Source organism: Sorex araneus, chromosome 3 (assembly GCF_027595985.1).
Source record: "Sorex araneus isolate mSorAra2 chromosome 3, mSorAra2.pri, whole genome shotgun sequence".
NCBI classification, from domain to species: Eukaryota; Metazoa; Chordata; class Mammalia; order Eulipotyphla; family Soricidae; genus Sorex; species Sorex araneus.
Genome location: NC_073304.1, coordinates 182,217,557 through 182,242,437, shown reverse-complemented (window position 1 = coordinate 182,242,437; position 24,881 = coordinate 182,217,557). Strand labels below are relative to the sequence as shown.

The 24,881-nt window shown below is 59.2% G+C and overlaps 1 protein-coding gene across 3 annotated transcripts; it reads right to left on the bottom strand.

The window, feature by feature from the left end:
• Positions 1–1,949: 1,949 nt before the first annotated feature.
• Positions 1,950–23,830, bottom strand: SESN3 (sestrin 3). 3 transcript variants are annotated; one of them, XM_055133458.1, is made up of 10 exons: positions 23,611–23,830; positions 15,648–15,760; positions 13,842–14,039; positions 12,506–12,688; positions 10,718–10,954; positions 10,048–10,213; positions 9,129–9,247; positions 8,054–8,244; positions 7,281–7,425; positions 1,950–6,392 (listed from the first exon to the last, which is right to left on the bottom strand). In XM_055133458.1, exons 3-10 carry the CDS (start codon positions 13,947–13,949, stop codon positions 6,306–6,308), a joined length of 1,236 nt encoding a protein of 411 aa, XP_054989433.1. In that variant the 5' UTR covers positions 13,950–14,039; positions 15,648–15,760; positions 23,611–23,830; the 3' UTR covers positions 1,950–6,305. The 3 variants fall into 3 exon arrangements, with proteins under 3 accessions (XP_054989433.1, XP_054989432.1, XP_054989434.1); XM_055133457.1 differs by having other exon boundaries at positions 15,648–15,713; XM_055133459.1 differs by lacking the exons at positions 15,648–15,760; positions 23,611–23,830 and adding an exon at positions 15,515–15,639.
• Between the last annotated feature and the right edge of the window lie 1,051 nt (positions 23,831–24,881).

Genomic DNA, 24,881 nt, shown 5'->3' with positions numbered 1-24,881 from the left:
CCGTCCCGAGTCTCCGTGGGTGTTTGGTCTGGACGAGCGGTGGAGAGGATTCTTATCAATATCAGAGGCTGCCAGTCGTGCCCAGAGCTCAACCCGGCCCCAGCTCCTGCAAACAGGAAGGGGGGAGAGAAGAGTAGGGTCTGTCGGGGCCTAGCAGGGACAGTGCCCGGAGTCAAGCCCATCTCGAAGATGCCTAAGTGGCCCGTCCGCCGCTGTCCCACTGTCTCCTCTGTGCCTCCTCCTCCCCAGCCCTTGGCAATCCACACTCTGGCCTCGGCCTTGCTGCTGGCCACTGTCCTGTCCCCTGTTGGTCCTGCTGTAGTGTGTGTGTGTGGGGACTTCAGGGCTGCAGGATCTGAGTGGGGGCCCCCAGGTGTGCCCACTCCCCTACACTCCTGCCAGCCCTGCCAGAAGGTGTGGACACGCTGTGGGGAGTTCGTGGGGGCAATGGGGCACCAGCAGACGGACAGACGCTGGCGGGCGCCCCCTGGTAGTAACGGGACTAAGCGCAGTCACGGGAGCGGGGGCGGGCCTGGAACTGGCGCCCTCTGGTGGCAACAGAGCCTCACTGCGTTGGCTACGCTAGGCGTGGGGCGCGCAGCCCGGCTTGGCGCCCCCTGGCGGCAGTGGTGTCTCCCTACTGGGGCTGCCCCAGCGGGGCCCCGGGTCACAGGAAGCCCCTTGCTTTCCACCAGCTGCTGACTGCCAGTCTGTGAACCTTCCTCTTGGCGCGTCTTTTCCATCCAGGAGCCCATGCAGACAGCAGGCGAAGAATGATTTTGGTTGGTTTTTGGTTTTTGGCTTTTTTGGGTCATAGCCCGGGGATGCTCAGGGTTACTCCTGCCTGTGCACTCAGGATCACTCCTGGGAGTGCTTGGGGGACCCTATTGGATACCAGGGATTGAACCCGGGTCGGTTGTGTGCAAGGCCAATGCCCTATCCGCTGGCCCCAGCAAAGAATGTTTGAAGTAAGAAAGGTGGGGATGGAAGGAAGTGCCATGGGGAGCTGGGTGCCTCCCGGAGGGGTTGGCCGCCCCTGACAGCACGCCCACAGGCAACGCACCCAGGTGCTCTTCCACAGAACTCATCTGCCCCGTGGGCAAAGGCCACAGGGCTGAAAGGGCCCCTGGTGCTTCCATTGGAGTTACAAAGGGGCTGTCCATGAGCCCCCAGAACCTGAGTCAGAAGGTGGATATAGGGTCAGGTGGGCCATGGCTGGTGGTTGCTGAGGGCTGCAGTGGGGCACAGAAGGGTCCTGAGCAGTCTGAGGCAGAAGATGGTGGCACTCAGGAGCCACTTGGAAATCCTGAATCGAGGCACCTGGCCCCTGGCTTCCTGCTGTCCTCTCCTGCTCTGTCCTTATGAGTAGCAGCCCTGCCAGTCCCTCTCCACCTCAGAGCATGTCGTCACTGTCAGACCGCACGGGAGAAGCAACTCAGGCCCTGCCCGCTTCCCTGCTTGGGAGCCCCAGGGAGGAGAGCTGGCTCCACACTCACACTCGGTGCTTCCACTGTTGACAGGAAGCTGCAGGGGATGGTCAGATGGTCACATCAGACTCACGTGGAGCCATCTCCCCCTCACACTAACAGTCTGGGAAAGGGTAGGGGCCAGTCAGAGACAGTGACACACTCTGCTCTCTCTGAATGCAGGGCTGGCAGCAAGGAGGGGAGACACCGCCACACACACAGACACACAGCCAACAGCCACACAGCCACACACACACTGCCACACACAGATATACACAGCTACACACAGACACACACTGCCACATACACACTGCCCCCCCACTGCCACACACAGATACATACGGCCACATACACAGAGACACATACACACTGCCCATACACACACTCTCCCCCCCAGACACACAGACACAGACACATACACACTGCCCTCCCCTCTCCCACACCAGCCAGCCATCAGGAATAAGCTACAAGAACAACCAATCATCAAGGATTCTGTTTAGCCGATTTTATTGAACTAATAAAATTCCTACGAATAACAACGAAATAAAATTTCTGCAAGTATAAATGATACAGCTTAACAAAACCCATTGTTCTGTACCTATAAATAGATTTTTCAAAATGTCATAAAAAGTGCAGTTATGAATTGTTGTTAACATGTTAACACACAGTTCCTGTATCTCAAACCTGTTCGTCCTGGCCCACCAGCGGTACCTTCCGCCTCTGCTCGTGTGCTACTACCCTCCCTCCAGAAAGCAAGATAGCACAAGAAATGGAGGCTTGAGTACCAGAGCATCACACAGACGCACCCGGGCCAGCTCCAGCGAGGCCACAAAGCCAGCAAGCTGAGCCAGAGCCCACGTCTGCACGAGACTTCCTAGGTGTCTGCTTCGGGAAGCAGGAGGAGCTCCCGGTCCCCAGAGGCAGGTGGCGCGTGAGAGCCTCTAGGTTTGCAGAACAGAACTTGGGCAGTGGACACTGGAGCCTGGGGCAGTCCTGACGCGCCCGTGCTCTCTCGGGAGCCCGGGGACGGACTCCGGGCTCGGAGGAGAACAAGGTCACAGTAACAAAGCACGGGACTCGCTGGCGAGTACGTCACAGCTTCGGAGCGTCGGAATACAGAGGACCAGGGACACGAAGGCGAAGTCGGGGTTAATACTGACAGACCACTCACTGCATGCCAGGAGCTCACTCACCACCGGGGAGGGAGGGGGCTGGTTCAGCCCCCATTGGCTATGTGAGAGGGTCCGTCCAGTTTTCCCAGGCCAGCACAGCCTTCACAAGCCAGCAGCGGAGCAGGGCAAGTTCCAGGGTGGCGCACGGGGTCCTGCCCTGCCACGAGCTGTCCCTGGGCCTGGCTGGTTTCAGGGTTCAGGGTGGGAGAGAGTAAGAGGCAGAGGTGGGGGCTGCATTTCCTTCCAGAGGAGAGGGGCACACACAGGGAGCGTCTCTGTGCTGGGAGAACGCGGATCCACTGGATGGAGCAGGGGAGTGTCTCAAAGAAGGAGAGATGAGACCCTGCCAGGGAGCAAAGCCCCTGTGCCCACTCAGTCCACCCAGCTGGCTGGGGGTCGGGCCGCCCGAGTCCTGTAGGAGGACGGTTGACTCGGTTCACGTCCTCCAGCTCACACCTGGTGAAGCAGCATAAGGAGGGTGTTCCGGCATGCCCCAGACCAGAGCTTCTCTCTCTTTCCCATTTCCCTGCACAGACTCCACGTTTCTGTTCAGACAGCCACTCAGGCTCAGGGGAGGAGCATAAAAACACAGACTGAGCAAACTCTCAGCCCCCTGCAACCCTTCCGGGCTGTGTGCTCGCCAGAGGCATCACCAGAGCTCATTCCACAGCCTGATCCCCACCCCAAGAATCCGAATCAAGTGCTCCCTCCCCCCCCCCTTTCCCCCATGCAGCTCACAATGCCTTACAGGCGGGGTGTGCCCTGGGTTGTGTACCCACAAAGAGCACTGAGATCTCGGATTCGGGGAAGGGTGCTCGTTTCTGGCCCGATGGATGAAACGGGTGTAGCTGATCCCTCTGGGCACCGGCCCTTGATGGCTGCTCTGCAAATGGCCTCTGTGAGGCCAGGGAATATGGGCTCAAACCGGCCCTGCCCTCCCACCCCCGTGAGAGTGACCTGGTGTGGGAGCAGCAGGAACGCAGGCTGTGCGGCATTTGAGCTGCATCACACACACGCGTGCCACCAAACACACACACCCCATTTAGCTTCCGTCCCTCTGCTACAAAGCCATTTCTACCCGATGCTGACTGAACTGAAGTCTGAACTGAACCCTGTGTTCTGGAAAGATCCAGACCCAAACTGATGTCCCTGCCGGTCACTCAGGCTACCCAGATCCAAGCTGGGGAGGGCAGCCACACGGGTTCCTATAGAACGCGGCCGAAGGCAGAACCGGGGTCACCAACAAGCAGGCAGCTGGCCAAGAACAGGCCCTGTCCACGAAGACGGGCCCCCTGGGCCCTCGGGGATGAGGTAGTGGAGAGCAGGATGGTGGTGGAGCGAGCGCAGGAGCGAGGATTGGAGGGTGAAGCGCTGGTGACCCCAGGATGACACAGAGGCACTTGGGGAGCACTGGGCAGGGAGGGGACCCTCAGCGGCGTGGCCTGGCCGTGTGCCCGTTCTGGCCTGTGCCCAGGATGCTGAGCCCTGGGGAACAAAGGCTGCAGCCAGAAGGGGCAGAGAGCTCTGGGGCCCTGCGTGGAGTGGGAGATTCTCTCCGGACCCTGAGCACAGCTGCCGGGGAGATGGGCAGAGAACACAGGTTTCCTCTCCAGAACCTGCATGACCCTCGGCCCCCCACCTGTCCTGTGAATCTGAAGACCCCTCTGCTCACTGCCTGTGCAGGCTCTGCAGGGCAGCGGCCGACACCCACAGCTTGGGGCTTTTAGATGCTCCGTGAGGGGAGAGCACGGGAGGCCGCTGTGCAGGGAGCACTTGGCTCGGGCCGGGGGCGTGAGACGAGGATTCTTCCTGAGAAGGGCAGGAGGAGGAGGTGGCCATGTGGCCAGTGGGTGGCACTTGGTTCTCGCGCACGGCCCTTGGACTTAAGCCTCCCGTCTGGGTCATAGGCTGGGTTTCGGGGACAAGCGGCGGGTCAGAGGTCACATTCACACGTATCAAACCTGCCCCCCACCCCCTCCCGGGTGTCAGTTTGGCACGTGAGTCCGAGGAGTGGGCAGGCAGCAGACGGCCACCACCTGTGCCCTGGGAGACCAAGGCGTCGCGTCTAAAAATATCACATTTAATATATAAAAGCTCAACTACATAAATTACTATAGTCCGATTCTCTGGAAAACATCCCCCCGACACCTGCGTCAGGATTCCAAGTTGGCCATCAGGCACGCCCAGGGCCGCCCGTGCACGGAGGGGCTGGTGACTACCCGGGCTGCCCCCCGTGCTCGGTTCCTGGGTACACCGAGCTGGGGAAGGGCTGGGGAAGGCACTGATGCGTCCACGGGCCCCTCTGGCTGGGTGTCCGCAGCATCCACCTCCTTGTCCCCAGAAAGCCCATCTCTCAGCGTGAATGCATGAGGTCAGGGCTGCCCCAGTCCTGCCCCATTCTGGACAGCAGGGGCATCCCTGGGCAGGGCCCAGCATCCACCACCTGGCTGCCCCTCCCCCACCGCTATCCTAAATGGTTTCCCTCACACAGAATACCTCAGACTCCAGACCCTGAGCTCAGAGACTCCTGTAGACCGTGAGTCCGTGAGCACTGTGGGCAGTGGGGAGGGGATGGGCAGAGAAGGCCTCCTCTCTCAGACAGTCCAGGACGATGGGGGGTGCTGTGCTGGAGAAGCACGTGGTCAAGGACAAGAGGGTGTGTGGGGGAACCTCCATGCGGCCCCCATGCCTGGTGCTCAGGCACCTGCTTGCAGAGTGGATTAAAGCTACGATCTCGCCCTGCCGTGCTCTGTGAGGACGGTCCCCACAGACCATGCCAGCCAACCTGAAAGTGGGGCCTTGGGGATGGCAACGCGGGCGTCCCAGAAGACTCGCTGGCTTTCCCGCAGGGGCTGTGCGGGAGTGTCCCGGGGAAGCTTTGGCATGATGGGAGGGTGCTGCCCAGCACGCATGAAGGACGTCTGGCGCTCTGCTGGGATGGGCAGTGGCCCCGTGGTACCCCCTCGGCCACCGATTGACAGGAATGCAGAGAAACACGTCCTCTGAACAGCGAAGTACCCCATGGGAACTGATCTTTAAAAGTCCAGGGAGGGGAAAAAAAATCCTCTGCTCACTGCCATGGAGAAAAGAAAAATGAGCAATGAAAGTTTTTGGTCAGTCTGGGGTGGTTGCACTGGGGGCTGCTAGAAACGTGGCTGGTGTGGAAAGCGGACGCTCCTGTCGGGGAGGGGCGAGCGGGGTCGGGCGCCGAGGGGGTTCACATTGGAGGTCGGGCAGCGGCTGGTCACGCTTCACATTGGTGCCAAAGCATCACAAACAGCCAAATCACACCCGTCGGGGCCTTGGGAGGAGGGGGCGCCGCCCTGTCCAGGTGCTGGTGTCTCGCTCAGGCGGCGCCGTGGCTGCCAGGCGACAGCTGGGGTGGATTGTAAGCGCTTTTGCTCATTTCAAAAATTGGAGAAAAAAACAGAGGAAGGAAAACATCCACGTGCACACAACCCTGAAGGTGAATGGTGCCCCCCCTCCCCTGGGGGCATAGCCTGAAGGTTTCAGGGGCCATGGGGGTGGCCAGGAGTGTCGGGGGGGGGGGGCGGTCGGACACACCATTGCACTTCACAGCCACAGGGGCACATGGCCCAGGGCACACAGCTGCCGCCGCCCAGCCCCGGGGAAGGTAGTCCTGCGCCTCCATGTGGGGTTGGGGCCTTCAGGTCAGGTACCGAGTGATGGCGCGGAGGGCGTAGAGCAGCTCGGCCTGCATCCGGGCCTCCATGAGGAGCAGGTTCACATGCACCTGTGGCGAGAGGGGGAGGGCTTAGTCACCTGCAGGGGAGAGGGGGAGGGGGAGGGCTCAGATTCCTGTAGGGGAGAGAGGGAGGGCTCAGACTCCTTCGGGGACTCCCGGGCAGGGCCAGGGCCACTGTCCCCAGGAAACAGCCACTGTGCTATTCTGAAGCATGCGGTGAGAGGCCTGAAGGTTGAGAGTAATGATTTCCCTCCCAGCTGCGAGAGCTCGGGCTGTCAGCCCTGCATGGTACCTTGGAGGAAAGTGTCCATGTCCGAGCTGTGGCCAGCTGTGAGGATGCAGCAGGAAGCAGACACATCAGCTGGGGCTAACAGGAGCTTTCCCATCCCGTCCCACACGCCATGCCCGATGCCTGTCAGCAGGAGTTGGCTCAGGACGAGCCGAGTCCTGAGGATCTGGCACACCTCCAGGGCAGGGAGGGGCCAGAGGGCAGGAAGGGGTTGGTTATGCCCAGGGCTCTCTGAGGCTCGAGGAGGGTTTTCTTGGTAAAAAGATATGTTGCCAGCATAGGTGCTCGGCTCAGGCTTGACAAAGACTCAGGGTTTGAAGCTGGAGCTTCCAGGACATTGGTGACAGCCTTCGTGTCCATCAGGCTTGGACCTAATGGTCCCTGTTTGTCTCACCCAGTGGGATATTATTCATGCATCTTGGGGGTCTCGCAATACATTTGGAGCAAAAATTCAAAACTATTTTTCCACACTGGATTATTCTGCGAGGTGGGTGTCCTGCAGGGCTTGGGCACTCTGGCCTCTGGGCAGCCGGTTCTAGGGCTCGGAAGAGCCAGGCAGGGTCAAGTCCCCATGGAGCTTGTAAACACTGCCACCCTGACCAGTGCCTCTCCATGGCCTCCGTCTGAAGGGGCGTCAGGACACGCACCTTCTCCGAGTGTCTGAACTGGCGCCAGTAGCTGTCGTACATGCGCTTGGTGGTCCTCTCGGGGTAGCAGGCCACCGTCTTGATGTAGACCTTCAGGCTCCGCTCCAGCAGCTGGTTCACTTCCCCATAGTCATAGTCGTCGTACCTGGGGGCAAGGAGGGGCCATCTGTCAAGGCGCCAGTGGGTGTGGCGCGGCGGACATGCTGCAGGGCCCCCACAGAGCTGCCCCCAGATTCCGACACTCTGGATGCTCGTGGAGGAGAGGACAGGGACCACATATGCTGTGGTTTGAGCTGAGGGGGGGGGTGTTGGTGGTAAGAGTGGAGAGCCAGGAGCACGGAGCCGCCATGGAAGGGACTGATGCCCGGGGGAAGAAATGGGGTACAGACACATGGGGTCCTTCTGCTGGTTCAGCAAAGACAGCAGGTGGGTTTGGGTTACAGCTGGGGGGCTGAAGAGAGCGTACAGCAGGGAAAGTGCTGGCCTCACCCCTGGCTGATCCAGGTGAGAGTCCCCAGACCAAGGACCACCAGATAGAGTAAAGCCCAAGGGGACGCGCGGCCTCACAGGCTGGGTTCCTCTTGCTGTCTCAGAGGGAACCGCGTGGAGTCACGCTGGAATCTCTTTCTGCGGATCTCAGAAACCGTGCCAAGCTGGCAAAAGGCTGGTAGGCTCCTATGCCCTGACCTCGTCCACTAGGAGGCCGTCTGTTCACCTTCCCGGGAGCCTCTGGGGGCTGTGGGGGCTGCGGGGAGTGGCAGCTGGGGGCCCACCTGATCCCGAACATGCAGTGGACGTAGTTGAACAGGGCCCGGCGCAGGGTGCTGGTGTCCACGCCCTCGCGAGTGGCCATGCTGCTATAGGTGAGGCTGGAGGCCATGCGAAACTTCTCGTCCAGCAGGTGGCCCATGTCCGAGTAGAGTCTGTTCACCAGGGAGAAGCCGTGGATCTCCCACGTGTAGTCCTGGCCAGAGAGAGCGGTGGTCAGTGCAGGGCTCTCAACAGCCCGGGCGCCATCCATGCGCCCTGCCCCACAAACACCTCCTAACTGCACAGTGACCAGAATGGGGGGCACTGGCACAGCTGGGAGTCGGGGGAGCTTGTCCCCTTAACTGGGCACTAAAGGCCTCCTGTCCCACAGGTAGCAGGTGGCCGGGGGTGGGGGGCAGCCACAGCAGGTGAAGGGGAGCCCCGGCCAGGCAGTACTCGAGCTTGTCCTCTTTGCTCCTTGCCTATGCCTAGATGGACGGCAGGACCAGGCCGGGCCCTGAGCCCAGACAGAACAGCAGGACCAGGCTGGGCTCTGACCTACATGCATGTGGCCAAGGCTGAATTGACAGGGAGCTTCTGGGGACAATTCTAGAGAGGTCCAGGTACAGGTGACAGAGAAGCAGGCCCAGCCAAGGGACACAGGGGACAGAGCTCCAGCTGCAGAGTCCAGACCAGGAAAGGGACCCACGCAAGGTGCAGAATAGGGATGGGGCAGGTCACCATGCACTGGGCAAGCAGTGAGTGAGGGGCAGGACAAGGACATCCTACACTGGACAGGGCCTGAGGAGAGGATGAATGACCACCTGTGTGATGAGAGGAGCGGCGTGGACACAAGAGGGGTCTGACTCGCCGACCTGAACTGCCCAATAATCTCCCACTTGTCAGCACCCGAGTGTCTGCCTCAGACTCTGAAACCCACTACTCGGGCCAGCAATCCCCGGGAGGCCATGGGGAGATGTGGACGTGCTAGTGTGTTGGTCTCTGGGGGACAAGGCTCCCCCGTCAGCCATGGGTGCATTCATGCCTGCATCTCCCTCCCACCTGCAACTCCGCTGCCTGGCACTGAGCATTTCCTACCTGGGCGCGGAACGTCGGCAAATGCTCTTCCCCACGCCTGGCAAAGTCCTCGTACCCGAAGCCAGGGTCGTCCACATACTGGGAGATGCCAGCAGAGACGGCCGTGTCATCTTCAAAGTCTGGGGGAGAGGGCACAGTGAGGCGGGGGAGCAATTGCAGAGTGACGCACACCCCGGCCTGTCTTCTCTCTGCATTGGGGGGCACCCACAGAGGCGACAGGGGGCTCCTGGCTCTGTCCTTAGGAGCGAAGGGGATGCAAGAGCTGACATTAATGAGGCAAAAGTCTCGAGTCTTGAGTGCTCCTCTGGCCTGGAGCTTTCTCTTATATAGGGAGTTGGGGGTTTTCAGGGCTCACTTGTACCCCGTGATGCTTGGGAGAGAACCGGGGCCAGCCGCAAACAAGGCATGTGCCGTCGCCAGCACCGTCCCTCCCAGAACTGTAAGCCATAGCTGCCTGCACTCACTCAGTCCAAACAGGGCTCAGCTTGGCTGGAATCCCTGCAGTGTGCCCCTGGTTCATAGCAAGGGCTTTGGGCCATACTGGGGGTGCAACAGGCCTATTGGGTTCAAAACCAGCGTCTGCCCCCCGGGGTGCTAGACAGTCTGACAGCAGCCAGCCTAAGCAGTCAGCCATGAGTTGGCTGTGGTCCCTCTCCAGCAGCACCCCCGCGGGAGCCCAGTGCCTGAGGCCACAGCAAGGTAATGATGATCCCCAAGTCCAGAGCAGGGCTTCACCCAGTTCCTCTTGCTCCAAGGCTGGCCTGAACCTGGCCACCCAGGATGAGCATTGGAGCCGAGCTGGGGGTCCCCAGGGTCCTGCCAGTAGAGGGCGTGGGAAGCAGGGGAGACCTGAGGAACCTGGAGGTGGGATGGGGCGGGGCTCTGCCACAGGAAATGCCAGGCACAGACAGGGACATACCGGAAGGAGGGAACGAGTGGAAAGTGTCCTCCGAGGCCATGAACAGGTCCTCCTCCTGCTCCCGCTCAAAGCGAGCGTTTCTGTCGGCCTGCGAGACCTGGTCCTCTGCCCGCTGCTCCTGCAGCCTCTTCATCCTCTCCACCAGGGCCTCCAGGGAGTCTGCAAGCTGCCAGAGCAGGGCCGGTTAGTGCTCCACCAGCACGCCCGAGGGTACACAGCCCGGGGCCCCACTGCCCTACAGCTCTTCTCTCTGCTGTGGGCTTTCTGCACGTCCCCCGGGTGCTTTGGTGCCTTGAAGACATGGTACAGGAGCTCTGGATCTAACTCCCAGTGACAGTAAGGGAAGGTGCCATCGCCATGGTTTGTTACAGCATCTACGGTTAGTTCGTGGGGGCAGCCCTGGCTGAGAGGCCAAAGGGCACCAGGCCTGGAGCCATCCTCTTGGGCGCCCAGCCCTCGGAGCTGTTGTCTTGGCCCCAGGTCTTTCTGCTTCCAAAGCCCCTGGGCACTCATTCTACACTGCAAGGGCAGGCTGCACTGGAACAGACTCCTGTTCTCACGGCCGCCAAAGCCTCTGACCCGCCTCAGAGGTGATGGAGTAGCTTTCCTCTCGGCCCCTGGGCCCCGGGAGTTGGGGCAAACATGCTGGGAAGTACGTGCAGACACGGACCCCGAAGCTGGTGCCGCTCAAGGACGCGTTCTCAATGCTGTTGTCATTTGCCAAGTCGCAGTCACAGAAGCTGTTCACAGAGATGAGCCGGAAGCCGCCGGTGATCTCGGGATCCCGCTCGGGGTTGATGCCGCTGCCAAAGACAAAGCTGGCCAGGGCGTGGTAGTGGGCCAGCAGGACCACGGCGTGGACCAGCTCCGGCAGGGACCAGTTGTTCTCCCCTGTCCTGACGAGGTTCTGAGACAAGGAAGGAAACAAGGTGAAGATGCAGGGGGCATCAGCCGCCTACCCGGTGTCTCTCCTGGGCAACACATCAAAAACGCCTTCCAAGGGCCCTGGACTGCAGCGCTGGCTGGGGGCAGACAAGGGGGCAGTGCGAGGAGCCCCAGCCCTCCACACACCCCCAGAACCACGGCTCTGATCCCTGCCCTGCACGCTCGCCCCTGAGGCTGCTTCCACCAGAGCCCTGAGGACGGGAGTCTGGGAACCCCAGGGAGCAGCATACAGAGGCCGAGGCTCCTTCAAAACCATCAAAGCCAGTCCATGGGCAGCTACCTCGGCGAGGCCACTGCAAGGAAGGCAAAACCCGGCTCACACCTGCACGAGATGTCCACACGCCTCTCACACCTGGCATGTATGGAGTCTGTGTGCCCATGTGTCTATGCATGTATATGTGTGTGCATGTCTATAAATGTTTATACATGTGTGTGCATGGATGTCCATATGTTCATGTGTGCATGTCTATATATGTTTATACCTGTGTGTGCATGGGTGTCCATATGTCTGCATGCCTATGTGTGCATCTGTGTGCCTGCGTGTCTATGCATGTATGTGTGCATGTGATTGTGTATGTCTGTGCCTGCATGCCTATGTATGTGTCCATATGTGTGTGCATATATCTGCGTGTGTATGCATGTGTCTGTGAGCATGTGTGTCCACGCCTGTAATAGCACTACACCCGTGTTGCAGATATGTCCCCTAACCAACACGGCCCTGGCTCAGGCCTCCTTTGTGGGTAATCAGGGACACCCTAGGCCATGGGTCTGCTCTCCATGCAGGGAACTAACTTGTTTACTAAACTAAAATAAACCCTTTTCCATTTGTGTTCGGGGTTTGGGCCATACTGGGAGTTGCTAGGGGTACTGGTGGTCTGGGGTAGAAGCCAACCCCTGTGTGTGGATGCCACGGACACCTCTTGGGGCAGGACTCCAAATACCCGGTTCCCCATGGGTGCTCATCTGTCATTGTGTCTCTCCAGGTCAGGGCTGCAGCTTAGCCCAGCCCTGCCCAGCCCTGCCCAGCCCTGCCCTGCCCAGCCCTGCCCTGCCCAGCCCTGACCAGTCCAGTCCAGCCCAGTCCAGCCCAGCTCTGCCCAGCCCTGCCCTGCCCTGCCTAGGCCTGCCCAGTCCAGTCCAGTCCAGTCCAGCCTTGCCCTGCCCAGTCTAGGCCTGCCCAGCCCAGCCCAGCCCAGCCCAGCCCTGCCCTGCCCTGCCCAGCCCTGCCAAGTCCAGTCCAGCCCAGCCCAGCCCTGTCCAGCCCAGCCCAGCCCTGCCCAGCCCAGCCCAGCCCAGCCCAGCCCAGCCCAGCCCAGCCCTGCCCAGCTCCTGCTCCTCGAGCATTCGAGCACCCACACAGTCCCCTGCAGAGGGACTTTTTCCAGGTCCCCGAGCTGAGCAGTATGGGCAGCTAGGAGCCTTGGGGCGACCTCATAGGATCTGCGCCCTGACCTGGGAGAGGGGCCACTGAGGTGTTCCTGCACGCAGGGCACAGGGGTGTGTGGCCTCGTACCTGGATGTGCTCCTTGCTGAGCAGCCAGGGCCGGTGTGCCAACAGCTTGTTGACCTCGCTGAGGTTGCGCAGCCTCTGCGGCGCGTACTCCAGCCCGTCTAGCCACTGGGCGCTGCCGCCCGTCTTGAGAAACTCGTCCACGTGCACGTTGATCAGGTAAGAGCACTGGTGGCGCGCTGCAGCCTGGGATGAGGGCACAGGGCCAATGAGTTGGGCTGCATGCACGTCACGACCGACAGCTCGCCTGTGCTGTCCCCTTTCTGCATCAAGCCCCTTCCTCCCAGGCCGGCAGCACTGCCGTGTCCCCTTAGACAGGTTCAGTGATGCCGGCTGGACTGGGCCACCATGCAGAGACCACGTTTGGCCCCCACAAACGGGATTATCCTGTTCAACAGCTCAGCTCTCTCCTGGCCAGTGAGTGCCTCAGGCTGTGGGTGGCCGCCGAGCATCCTGGAGAAGGACACAAGGACGCTGCTGGACAGGGGACTCTGGAGGGGCTTGGCCTGAGCTGGGGTGCTCCAGGGGGAGCAGGACCTACCGCTCTGGGCTAGGGCTGCGCTCTGCAGGCACTGTCCAGGGCTCTCTGGGGTCCCCGGGTGGGTGACACGTATCAGCTCAGTGACACGCTTCATGCACTAGAGTGGCAGATTAAATGCCACAATGCCCAACCTGTACTGCCAGTGAAATAGGGCAGAATCCCCTCTCTGATACAGACACCCCAAGGGCAGAACTGACTGGAGACTTGGGGGCTGTGGGGCCTGGCCCCTACGCACCCAAAGGCCCTGAGCAGACTTGGGCTCAGCTCTTATCTTTGTGGGCCCCAGCCTCATTCTGGTGTGTGCAGATCCTGTACACGCATGCACTCCGGAGTACACGCACACACATAGCACACACAGAAGCATGTGTGGACACAGCACAGACAGGAACATATGTATGAACATGCAGAAGACACAGGAGCACAAATGTGCACACACAATGCACGCAGGAGCACACGTATGCACAAAAAGCACACATATGCGCACACAGCACATGCGGGAGCACACATACACACAATACATATGGGAGCACACATGCACACACAATGAACATGGGAGCACATCTATGCACAAAGAGCACATGGGAGCACATGTGTGCACATATAGCACACATATGCACACAGTGCATGCAGGGGCATTCATATGCACACACAGCACATGCAGGCACACATATATGCACACAAATAGTGCACATGGGAGCATATGTATGAACACAGCACATGTATGCATACACAGTGCATGCAAGAGCACACATATGCACACAGTGCATACAGGCACACACGTATGCACACACAGCGTACCATGATAGCGATGTAGTGGCGCTGCGGCAGTGGCAGGGGCCCATCCATGCGCAGCAGGTAGAACTGGCTCCGCAGGAAGGACTCCAGGTACTGCGTGTGCAGGCCCATGACCTGCGTGATGTTGTCTAGGCGGCCGGAGGTCGAATATTCCTCCACCAGGAAGCTGGTGCGCTCGTCCGTGGGGTGCGCGGGGACGACCTGGCGGCAGACAGGGGGCAGCCACATCACTGAAGGGACACAGGCCAGTCACTGCTCCACATTGGCCACACCCAAGGGATGCACCAGGGTCTCACGCCACACCCCAAATGGCAACCCCTGCTGGGGGGGGCATGGCTTCTTCCAGGTCAGGGGAGAGACTCACCCGGCCGGCACAGCCAACGGCCAGACAGATAGCCAGACAGATGGCCGGACAGTGGCCAGCTGGGGCAGGGAAGGGCACACAATCCTGCCTCTGGGCAAACATCACAGCCACTGATTTCAACTGAGACACTCGCTGACTCTTTAGGGAACAGAGGTGAACAGCATGCACAGAGAAGTATAGGCAGAGACCTCCCCAGACAGCCTCTCTGTATGGGTCTCACTGGGGTCATTCAAGCAGACGCCCTCCCTGAGCAGCAGAGGGCTCAAAAGGGCTCTGTCTAGCTCACGGGGGGCACTCCTCGGGCCTGGCCAGTGCAGGGGACACCAGGGGTGACGAGCACCTAGAGGTGATTCCTGCCCCCCTCACATTGTCTGCATTTCCTCCTTCAGAGCAGCCAGGGCTAGGTGAGGCGGGAGCACTGGTCTGATCCACGAGGTCCTCCCAGGCCACTCCGCCCTGGGCTGGCCTCAGAAGCACCATAAAGGGTCTGGTGAGGGAGGAAGAATCATTCCCTGGTGGCGGCAGCGTCTCCCCAGAGAGACCCCAAACGTGTCTCTTCGAGCCCGTTCCCCTTCATCCAGTAACCAGTGAACAAGTACCCGGGGCCTGTGGTCGTATCTAAGGGACGCCTCTGATCTGAACAGACCATACCGGCAGCCCTGAGTGGGGTACACAGGAGCTTCTTTGTGGCTGGCACTGAGGCTGCTCGCTCGGGGCCCTGAGAAGGGGCTGGAGACGCTGGGAGCTGGCTGGGCTGTCTGAGGTGCTGGAAGCCCACAGCTGCATTCACCCGGACAGACGCCCCAGAGCGGCACAGTCCAGCTGCCTTCCTGTCCTCTGTGCCGAACTGCACCTGCTCTCCCCAGACCTGGGTCACCCAGTGGCGGGTCATGGTATCTGGCCACTGCCAGGCCCCCACTGGCCAAAGCCACAAGCACACAGCTGGGAAAATTCCAGCTTCATTTCAGACACCATAGCCTGATGCCTGGGCCATGCACCAGCACACAGAGCAGGAGCCGATTTGTTTGATTTTGTTCTGGTTTGGGGCCACACCTGGCACTGCTCAGGGCTTCCTCTTGGCTCTGCACTCAGGGATCACTCCCAGTGGTGCTTAGGGGACCAGGTGGGATGCCAGGGACCAAACGTGGGTTGGCCGCATTCAAGGCAAATGCCCTCCCCACTGTCCTATCGCTCCCCTCCCTGCAATGGCCATTTTAAAACTGAAAATCTTCAGGCTGTTACTGTCTCCCCGCTGGCTTTTCAGAAGTAACATTTGAAATCAAATATGATAAAGCTTAAGACTTTTTCTGACCTCCAAGTGTGCCCTGACTTTAACACAGGGGCGGGTGGAAGAGAAAAATCATTCGGCGGCCTTGGGATAGTCTTCAGGGCCCATGTCAGGAGCAGAGGGTCTGGGGGACAGGTGGCCGAGAGGCGGGGCTCACCTCCTTCTCCGGAATGAAGGCACTAGGTCCTCTGGTCAAGGGCGGAGACACTTGGATCCGTGCATCCTGGCAAGGAAGGAGAGTTTCCTGTAGGAACGGCAGCTGGCGGCTTCCTAGGGGAGGTGGGTTGGCGCACGCTCATTGCCCAGGTGCCAAAGCAGAGTGAAACAGCATGAACGAAGCTGCTGGGGCTAGAGGGACCCCATTGGCCCGCAGTGTGGAGACAAGGCACAGGTGGTCCCCAGAGGGGTGGAGCCCAGCGCTTGCCCTGGCTGGCCACAAGAAGGCTCTTTGCATTTCCCTCTCGGGAGATCCCATGGGCACTTGCCTGCCAGTGCACAGGAGGGTGGGAGCAGACACAGGGCAGTGCTCACTCCAGGTGGAGCCCTGGGCTGTGCTAGAGAGGCAGGAGGAGTCCCAGACCCTTGCCCTGAGAGGTGACGCCCAGTCAGTGCCCCGTGCAGCCCCACACCCAGGATTCCTTTCCAACCTCAATGCAGTGCCTTCCAGGCACTGGACATTCAGGCTCTGGTGTGACTTTCTGACACCCCTGTCACCCCTCTTCCAGTTTCCAAGAGAACAAGGAAACCCTTTATTTAGATTGTATTTAAGAGACTCAACTTAGTAAAACAAAACAACCAAAATGAAACAAACCAAAGCAGAAACAACTTATTGCCCTAACCTGTTCTTAGAACAAATAGTATCTTGTCTCTTTCCATTGAAGAAACAAAGGGTCCAAGAGAACTTTCTCCTGGACCAGAGTGGGGAGGGGGACACCAGTCTTCCTGGAAATGGTCACTTGAGGGAAGGTGGACAATGGTACAGGCACGGGTCAGGGCCTGGCCCTGCCTGCAGCTGAACCAAGTTCCACCCCCGGCATCCCATGTGGCCTGTAAACCCCACCAAAAGAGATCCCCAAGTACAGAGCCAGGAGCAAGCCCCAAGTATCGACAGGTGTGCCCCCCCCAAACTAAAATCCAAGAGGGGTGATGCTAACTTACTGATATCTGCACGAAAACACTCTAATTTCATGTGACCTAATAGCCCCAACAGACACGGTCACTTCCCACACCCAGTTCTCTCTTTAATTCTCTAAAGTTCCAAATGTAGCAACATTAAAATAAGACAGGATATTCTGTCTTATTTTAAGACCAAATAATAAAAGGCCCTGCCCAGGAGGACCCCTGTGGAGGCCCCTGTCGGAGATCAGCCCGAGGGCAGGCTGGGAGGTTGGTTCCACCCACTGCAGGGGTGCTCTCCGGCACCACCACCAGGACCACACATGCAGCCCGGGGAACCGTCCTTCCCTGCAGTGGGAGACACCAGTCCTGACCAGGACGAGCGCCTGGAACGCAACACAAGCTTCAGTTCTGGGCTGGGAGGGTGGCTCGACCAGGACCGAGGTCCCTCCTGGAGCCACAGCTGAGGGATGCTGTGAGTCATGGGTCTCAGTGAATGTCCATGGATACAGCTGGAGGATAGATGAGCATCCGTGATGGGACACTGGGAACCAGCATGAGTTCACGGGGCTGTGGGGAGGGCTGCCTTGTTCCCCAGGGCTGCCTTTCACAGGCTCCCTGCCCCCTTGACCGGTCTGTGCTGACGGCCCAGAGCCCAGTGAGCTGTTGAGCCTGAGTCCCCACCCACACGAGGGTGCCAGAGGTGCTACCTTGCTGAATGACCTTGCGTCCCCTCCTCATGCCTGGTCCTGGAACTGCAGGCGGAGACTTCACTTCTGAGCCATCACAGTTGTACAGAGCATCACGGGGCACTCATGGGAGGGCCCAGAGCATGTTTCTTACCTGCTGCACTTTGGGGGAGCCATAGGGCCATGTGCAGCACTGCTTGGGGCTCCTGACTTGGCTCAGGGGATCATATGTGGTGTGAGGGATGGAATTGGGTCACCACAGCAACCACATGCAAGGCAAGTGCCCACCCTCAGCACAAGTTCTCAGGTGCCCTCACTGCTTTCCTCCAACGCCCCCGAAACTAAGCAGGTTCCTCCTCAGGGTCCCCTGTAACTACCAATTCTTTCGTTTTGCCACCATGTCAGGTCTATTCCCCACAATCTAATAAAGGAGATAAAGGGAAAAACAGTTTAAGGGTTAAAGCCAAAGGTTTTTTGTTTCTAGCTGCTCACCCAACAGGAAAGATTTTTTTTTTTTTTTTTACAGCCAAGCGTGTCTAATCAGTGATGGCTTCACACAGGTGGACAAGAATACCTATCCCCATGGAATGGCAGGTTACAGGTCACTGTCCCACACTGTCACCAGGGCACCCAGCTACACCAGGAGCTGACCCGAGATGGCTCCGTCAACTCATGGATGGCACATGACCCATCAGGGGCCTCAGGGCCGCTCCCAAGCTTCTTGGTCTGTGCAATGCCCTGCCCTCTCCTCTCAAGAAGAACCCTTCAAACTGGCCGGGACACTGAGCTCCTGCCCGCAGCCCTGTCCATTAGGGCTCAGGACATACCAGGCTCCACAAGGCTCCCTGGGTGTGTGGGGGGGCAAGGGGCACAAACTCGAAACTGCCTGTCCTATAGTTATGGAGGCCTCCTGTCGCATCTAGCTGTCACTCCCCATGAGGTAAACATGACCTTCCTTCGGATCAGCTGGGCTCTTCCAGGCCCCAGATGGGCAGGAATCAAACACATGCCCAGATGTGAGACTGTCCACCTCTGTCCCAAGTGGCCTTGGAGGAGCCGAGAGAGAGGTTCAACTTGAGAAATAGCCCACCCAGGCTCGACTTGAGAAATCCCTGCAGCAGGGAGAAAACGGAGCTGGAGGGTCAGCCGCCCCAGTCTGCTGCCCTCCTCAGGGGGTCGCTTCCAGTGTTCACTGCTCAGCACGGGCAGCAGGAGCAAGGCCTCCCATGGCCTCCCAGTCTTCAGGGCAGTCTCCTCCCTGTAATGCCCAGGGTAGCCATGGTCCATCCTGATCCACTAGGAGGTTTCATCCCTGCAATGTCTGGCGCAGCTGTGCTCCATCCTGGTCCCTAGGGCAGTCTCATCCCCATAGCACCAGGGGCAGCTGTGGTCCATGCCCAGCGCTGCCACATGTACCTACTTGGTGCTGAGCACCCACATCCAGTGTCCAGGTGCAACAGGCCTGGGAGAGGCCCGGCCTGCTCAGGGGCTGAAAGCATAGGGTGGCTACCCTGGCACCTGACACCCAGGAGAGGCGGCAACAGAGGTGCCCACTGGCGAGGGGTTTCCGAGGGAAGGCACTGGACAGGCTCCCAGGGGGAAGGACACTGTGAGTCCATGTCTCCCTGCAGGCAAGCCCCAGCACCCTACAAGGGGATGAGAGTCATGCTCTAGTCAGTCCTTGTCCCCGGGCACAAAGACAGGCAGAAAAGCCTTGGCCGCTGGGCACCCGAGTCCTCCTGCAGGTCCGTGGGGTCAGCTGTGAGTACACCTTGCTCTGCACCCCCACCCAAACTCCACAGGCCTCTCCACCCTTCGAGAGACAGCACGGACACTCAGATGGCCGGTGTCCCCTCTGCACAGAAGCCACTGGGTGCCACCCAAAACTACCTTTCCCCACGACCCTCGCCTAGGTGCTGCTGTTACACAGGGTACACAGGCTGCCCACTCTGGACGCTCTGCTACCCAGCATTCCCTCAGAGCCTGGAAACTCATGACAACCCATGGCCAGGATGGGGGAGGGGCTGGGGCAGAGCGGAGAGGGACACTGCACCTGGCCCCTCACCTCAGGGACAGCACCGGTCACCAGCCTATAGGACGGTGAGAACAGCCCCTGGAACGGGCCTGGGGCCCACAGGCTCTGAGATCCCACCCAGTCCGGCTGCCCTCTCTAACTGGGTCAAAGGTCCAGGGACTCTTTGCCCCCCTCCCACCGCCCCACCCCCCACCCCCGGCTCACCCAGCTCCTACAATGTGGGCTCAGTCAGGTTTTGAGTTTTTGTTTGTTTGTTTGGGGGCTGCATCTGGTGGTGCTCAGGGCTTACTCCTGGCTCTGGGCTCAAGGATGACTCCCAGCAGGCTGGGGGAATCACGTGGGGACCGATTCTGGGTCTGCTGTGAGCAAGGCAAGTGCTGTCACTTGGGCCCTTGAGCAGTCTCAATCCGCCAGCAGCTTCTCATGAGTTAGAGATTAAGAGTTGGTGGCAGTGTGTGGGCAAACGGGAGGGGAGGGGACTGCAGCAGCCATCACGCTGGTACCCTCTGCAGGAGCCCGCATGCAGCCACATACGGGGAGCACAAGCCACTTTCATTCAAGGCCACAGGGATGGTCTTGGAACTAAAGAAAGGGAAAAATAATTTGGAGACAGCCACTATAGTAAAGCCGTATATCTGAGTGGTAATTTGAAAGCGATTTAAAATTTACCTAAGGGGCTGGAGCGATAGCACAGCGGGTAGGGCATTTGCCTTGCACGTGGCTCGACCCGGGTTCGATTCCCAGCATCCCATATGGTCCCCTGAGCACCGCCAGGAGTCATTCCTGAGTGCAAAGCCAGGAGTGACCCCTGTGCATCGCCAGGTGTGACCCAAAAAACAAACAAACAAAAAAATTTACCTAAAACTTTAATGCAATGCAAGCATTTTGTCACTAAGACATCTTAAGTGTCCAGAAGAAAGCTGTTAAAAACCATGGCAGAACACTATGGTCCAAATCCAGATCTCTGCTGAAATCATTTAAGGCAAAGCAAAATGGTCTGGAAAATCCAAAATATGAATATGCGAACCCTGATGAGCCAAAGTAGGAAAACGCTTATCAAAGCCCAGCGAAGGCAATTCTGTTGAGGATCACAGAGAACTGTTAGAATTAGCAATTTTGTCTGTAGAAGTGGTTAATTTGGACTCCATCTAATAGTTTCCATTTTCTCTGTCTCTTCACTTACAGAATCATAAAAAAAAAGTTGTCAAAAATAAGTGACTTTGTAAGTGAAGCCCAGAAGTTTGGTGATTCACAAGAACATCCCCTGAAATACCTACACTTGGAAGGCCCTGTAAAGGTCCATCCTGGTCCTCAGAGCAGTCCCTCTCCTGCAATGTCCAGGGCAGCCATGGTCTATCCCAGTCTTCAGGGCAGTCTCCTCCCTGTAATGCCCAGGGTAGCCATGGTCCATCCTGATCCACTAGGAGGTTTCATCCCTGCAATGTCTGGCGCAGCTGTGCTCCATCCTGGTCCCTAGGGCAGTCTCATCCCCATAGCACCAGGGGCAGCTGTGGTCCATGCCCAGCGCTGCCACATGTACCTACTTGGTGCTGAGCACCCACATCCAGTGTCCAGGTGCAACAGGCCTGGGAGAGGCCCGGCCTGCTCCCCACGACTCCCTGACAGAGCTGCTGCCACTAAGATTTATTCATGTGAGATGGATGGTGGTTCAGAGCACATTGAGGTTCCAGAGAAAACAGAAGCATTTCCTTTTGCTAAACACTTTATCGCATTATTCCAGCAGTCACAGTCGCTGAACCGGGAGCTGGAGAGCCACAGTGAGCTTTGCTGGTCAGCTGCTCTCCCTGTGCGGCTCGCATCTTGATTCCATTCTGTGACCACAATTGACCAAATGGGGGCTGCTCTGCAGGGGCTCCCTTGGCAGGCACGGAAGCTAAGTGGAGATAGCACTTCTCCGAGTTGGTTTGTACAGTTCTGCAGGGCAAATCAAGCTATTTCATTGGCAGCTGTACTCCATTTCTTTGGAAGGTCCCCCTGCATTTCACAGGTCACAACTAACAGCCCCCAGAGAGAGAATCTGGCTGCAGGACCTAGAGAAGGGACACTTGGTCACTAAGGAGGGTGACAGAGCGCCTCCCTCTGGCAGGCAGGCACCTTCAGCAGTGACATCAGATTTCACCTGCTACCAGGACTCCATTCCCAGGGACTTTTACTAAGTGGAGGTCATGAGATAAATGCAGAGAAACACTGAGTTACAGAGGAACTCTCCTTGCAGTCAGACACTTTTTTTTTTATTATTCTAAAAAGAATGTCTCCTGGTGAGAAGCAAAGCTTCCAGAATGAGGAAGACAGTGAGATGCCCAGCATCTGCTATGTCCTAAGAAGCTCCATGTGATTCCAGGTCAGACAGGCCCACGCCCACGGCAACTTTTCCCGGGTGCAGCACCAATCCATAGGAAACTCCTCAAAGTTACTCAAATCCAGTTACTCAAATCCAGAAAGCATGAAAATGGGAATATCCGGTTTTCCCATATACCTCTTGCATTCAGTTGGGGATGGGAATAAGGATGTTCTTTCCATGTAGAGTTAGAGCCAAGACAAAGACTGATGCTCTCCACACTAGTGGGGCCCTGGGCCTCACCAGAGGAAAAGGAAGCAGATACAGGAACCTGAGCATCACCTCCAAAGATTTTATTAGCCTGCCAAATTGCCAGTTATTAAAAAAAAAAATCAGCCAATAGTTCTCCACCCCTGTTATTCAGAAAAAAAAAAATAAGACACACTAGCTTATTTTAACAAGACTCAAATTAACTCCATGAAGTCTCAAAAGACACCTTTTGTTTTTTCTTTCCATGCTCCAGCCCTGAGTTCTCCCTTCTAACGCTGTGAAATGCCAGGCGGAGGTAAGTTCTGGCCCTGGAGGGAAAGAGTTAAAGCTTCACTGGCTGATCTGCCTTGTGGTCCATTCCTTCTCACCAGCAGCCCTGCACCAACTGAGCAAGTATCAACTGTAATTTGATCCCACAGTTTATGGGGGAAAAATAACTGCACATACTCCACACGCACACTTAATAAAAATGGTTTCAAGAGAAACATAGCCAATAAACACAAATTTAAGGCATATTTAACTGTTCGATTAACCTTGCATCGGCAGTCACTCGGCTTTCTGTTCTCAAAGCAGGAGAGGAAAAAAAAAAAAAGCGCGCAGACCTACTGCAAGAAAAAGAGGCTTGAAAAACAACTTTGATTGGCACTTGGCCTGACCCGCAGAGGAAGAAAAACAGATTTTGGACAAAGAGCGCAAATATTTGAGCTTGCTTCTTAGATGCTTGCTTTCTTCCTTAAAAAAAAAAAAAAAAATACATGACGAACAATCCCAGCTGAATTGTGTTTGGAGAAACTGACCAAAACCGGGCCTTTATTCAGCTTAAACTCTCGGTCCTGACGCGTCCGCCCAGCTCAGCGTTTTTAATTCATTGGTCCTGGACCAACAGAAGCATCTCGGCTAATGTTTCGACTTAATGAAATGTAAAGGCAGAGCTGGGAGAAGAATGACCGGATCAGGGTACGACCCGGCGGCAGCTGCTAAACTCCGAGGGGAGTGTTTCTGAATCCAAAGCGTCCCCCCACCCTGTACCCACCTCCCCCACTCCCCGGAGCACCTAAGAGCTGAGCGCGAGACAATCCCGGGACACTCTGCGGCCACCCCTGCTGACTCCGTGCACCGACGCGGGCCGGGGGTCCCAGGGAGGGCGCGCACCGGTCCAGGACTGCACCGGGGCGCTTGACCACCCACACCCGGAGGCAGGCACCAGGAGCCGGGGAGGGCGCGCACCCGTCCAGGACTGCACCGGGGACGCAGGACCATCCACCAGGAGCCCCGGGGAGGGCGCGCACCGGTCCAGGACTGCACGGGGGCGCACGACCACCCACCCCCGGGGGCAAGCACCAGGAGCCGGGGAGGGCGCGCACGACCACCCACCCCGGGGGCGGGCACCAGGAGCCGGGGGTGGGGGTCGCGCGCGAGTCCAGGACTGCACGGGGACGCACGACCACCCCCGGGGCTGGCACCAGGAGCCGGGGAGGGCGCGCACGGGCCCAGGACTGCACGGGGGCACACGACCACCCACCCCCGGAGCTGGCACCGGGAGCCCAGGAGGGGCGGCGGAGGCGGGGGTCGCGGCAACCATGCGACAGCTCTGCGGAGGGGGCCCCGACGAGACGCCAGCGGGGCGGGGGCGGAGAAGCGGGCCACGGAGACCGCCCTCCCCCACCCCGACACACACGTCCCCGGCGTGGGGGCCCGCGGCCCGCCCTACCTTGCGCAGCACTTTGCGGCAGTTGGTGCAGAGCAGGTAGCCGGCCGCGGCGCCCGGGCTGCTCATGGTGCTGCTGTCACGGCGCAGCGCCCCCCGCGGCGGGGCCCACCCGGCGGCCGCGGCTCTCACCGGCCCGACGCGCAGCCCGCGCGCATCCCCGGCCCGCGCGCCGCCAGGCTCCGACCCTCAGCCGCAGCCGTCGCTGCCGCTGCTGCAGCCGCCGCCGCCGCCGCGCGCGCGCAGGCCCCGCCTCCGGCCAATCGCGCCGCCGCGACCCGCCCCCGGCCTGGGCCCTCAGTCAATGAGAGGAGCCGGCCCCCGCGCCGGCCTATCACGGAGGCCGAGGAGGCCCCGAATCTCCGGGCAAGTTAAGTTTGTCTCCGGGGCTCGGGGGCCGGGGGGCGGGTCCCGGGGCGGGGCCAGCGCTGCCGCCGGCCAATATAAAGGGGGGGCGTGTCGCAGCCCGCACGAAGCCCCGCCCTGACCCCGTGGTTCTCTGCCGGCTCTCGTCTGCGCCCCAGACCCAGCAGCCGGGGTCCGCGCTTCTCGCGGAGGCCCCGGGCCGCCAGGGCAGTGGGCCAGTTTTCTCGCTGGGAATTTGAGCCTCGCTGCCCAGGAGACGCTGCAGCCGTAGAGCGCTTTGCATCCAAAGCTAAACCTCGGGAGCTTTCTGCACCCTGTATCATGTTTACACCAAAGCCAGCTCACCTGGGGCCCGGGCACGGGGCAGGGGCGCGGGAAGCGGGGGCAGGGGCGCGGGGAGCGAATGCAGGAGCTTCACAGCAGAGAACGCATGAGTGGGGGCCGGGCACAGCGGCGCCAAGCAGCTTCTTCCCTCGCCACAACCACCTCTCGCACGCAGCGCGCGCACACACGGCCCTCAGTCTTATCCATCACGGGAAGGCTTGGGGCACCTCTGCCGATGGCCCTTTCTGAGGCCGCTGGGGCCGGCTCTGGCAGAGCTGAAAACGGTGAGTCAGGGTTCTGGCGTGCACACACGGGGAGAGAAGGCAGCTGGGATGGGGCACGGGCCAGTAGGGGCAGCCCGGGTTCCCGAGCCGGACGCACGAAGCCTGCTCCCCAGTCAGAACCGAGACCAGAGACCGGGCACAAGCTGATCTGTGCCCAACCCCCGCGGACAGGCCCCCAACTGTCCCCCGCCCCCTCCCACACACACACACTAGTCCCCTGGCTCCCTGCACTCCACCCTCCTCTCCACTGGGCACACAGCCCCCTATTCCCTCCACCCCCCTCGCCCGGCTTGAACTGCA

Bases quoted from the DNA above. Each gene is read 5' to 3' on its own strand.
- SESN3 (XM_055133457.1), bottom strand. From the start codon at position 23,676: ATGAGCAGCCCGGGCGCCGCGGCCGGCTACCTGCTCTGCACCAACTGC. The intron at 10,214-10,717 runs GTCCGTGTCTGC...CTGCTCTGGCAG, and splicing joins TGAGCGGCACCAGCTTCGGG to CTTGCAGACTCCCTGGAGGC. The intron at 6,393-7,280 runs GTGCGTGTCCTG...CTCTCGCCACAG, and splicing joins AGTTCAGACACTCGGAGAAG to GTGCATGTGAACCTGCTCCT.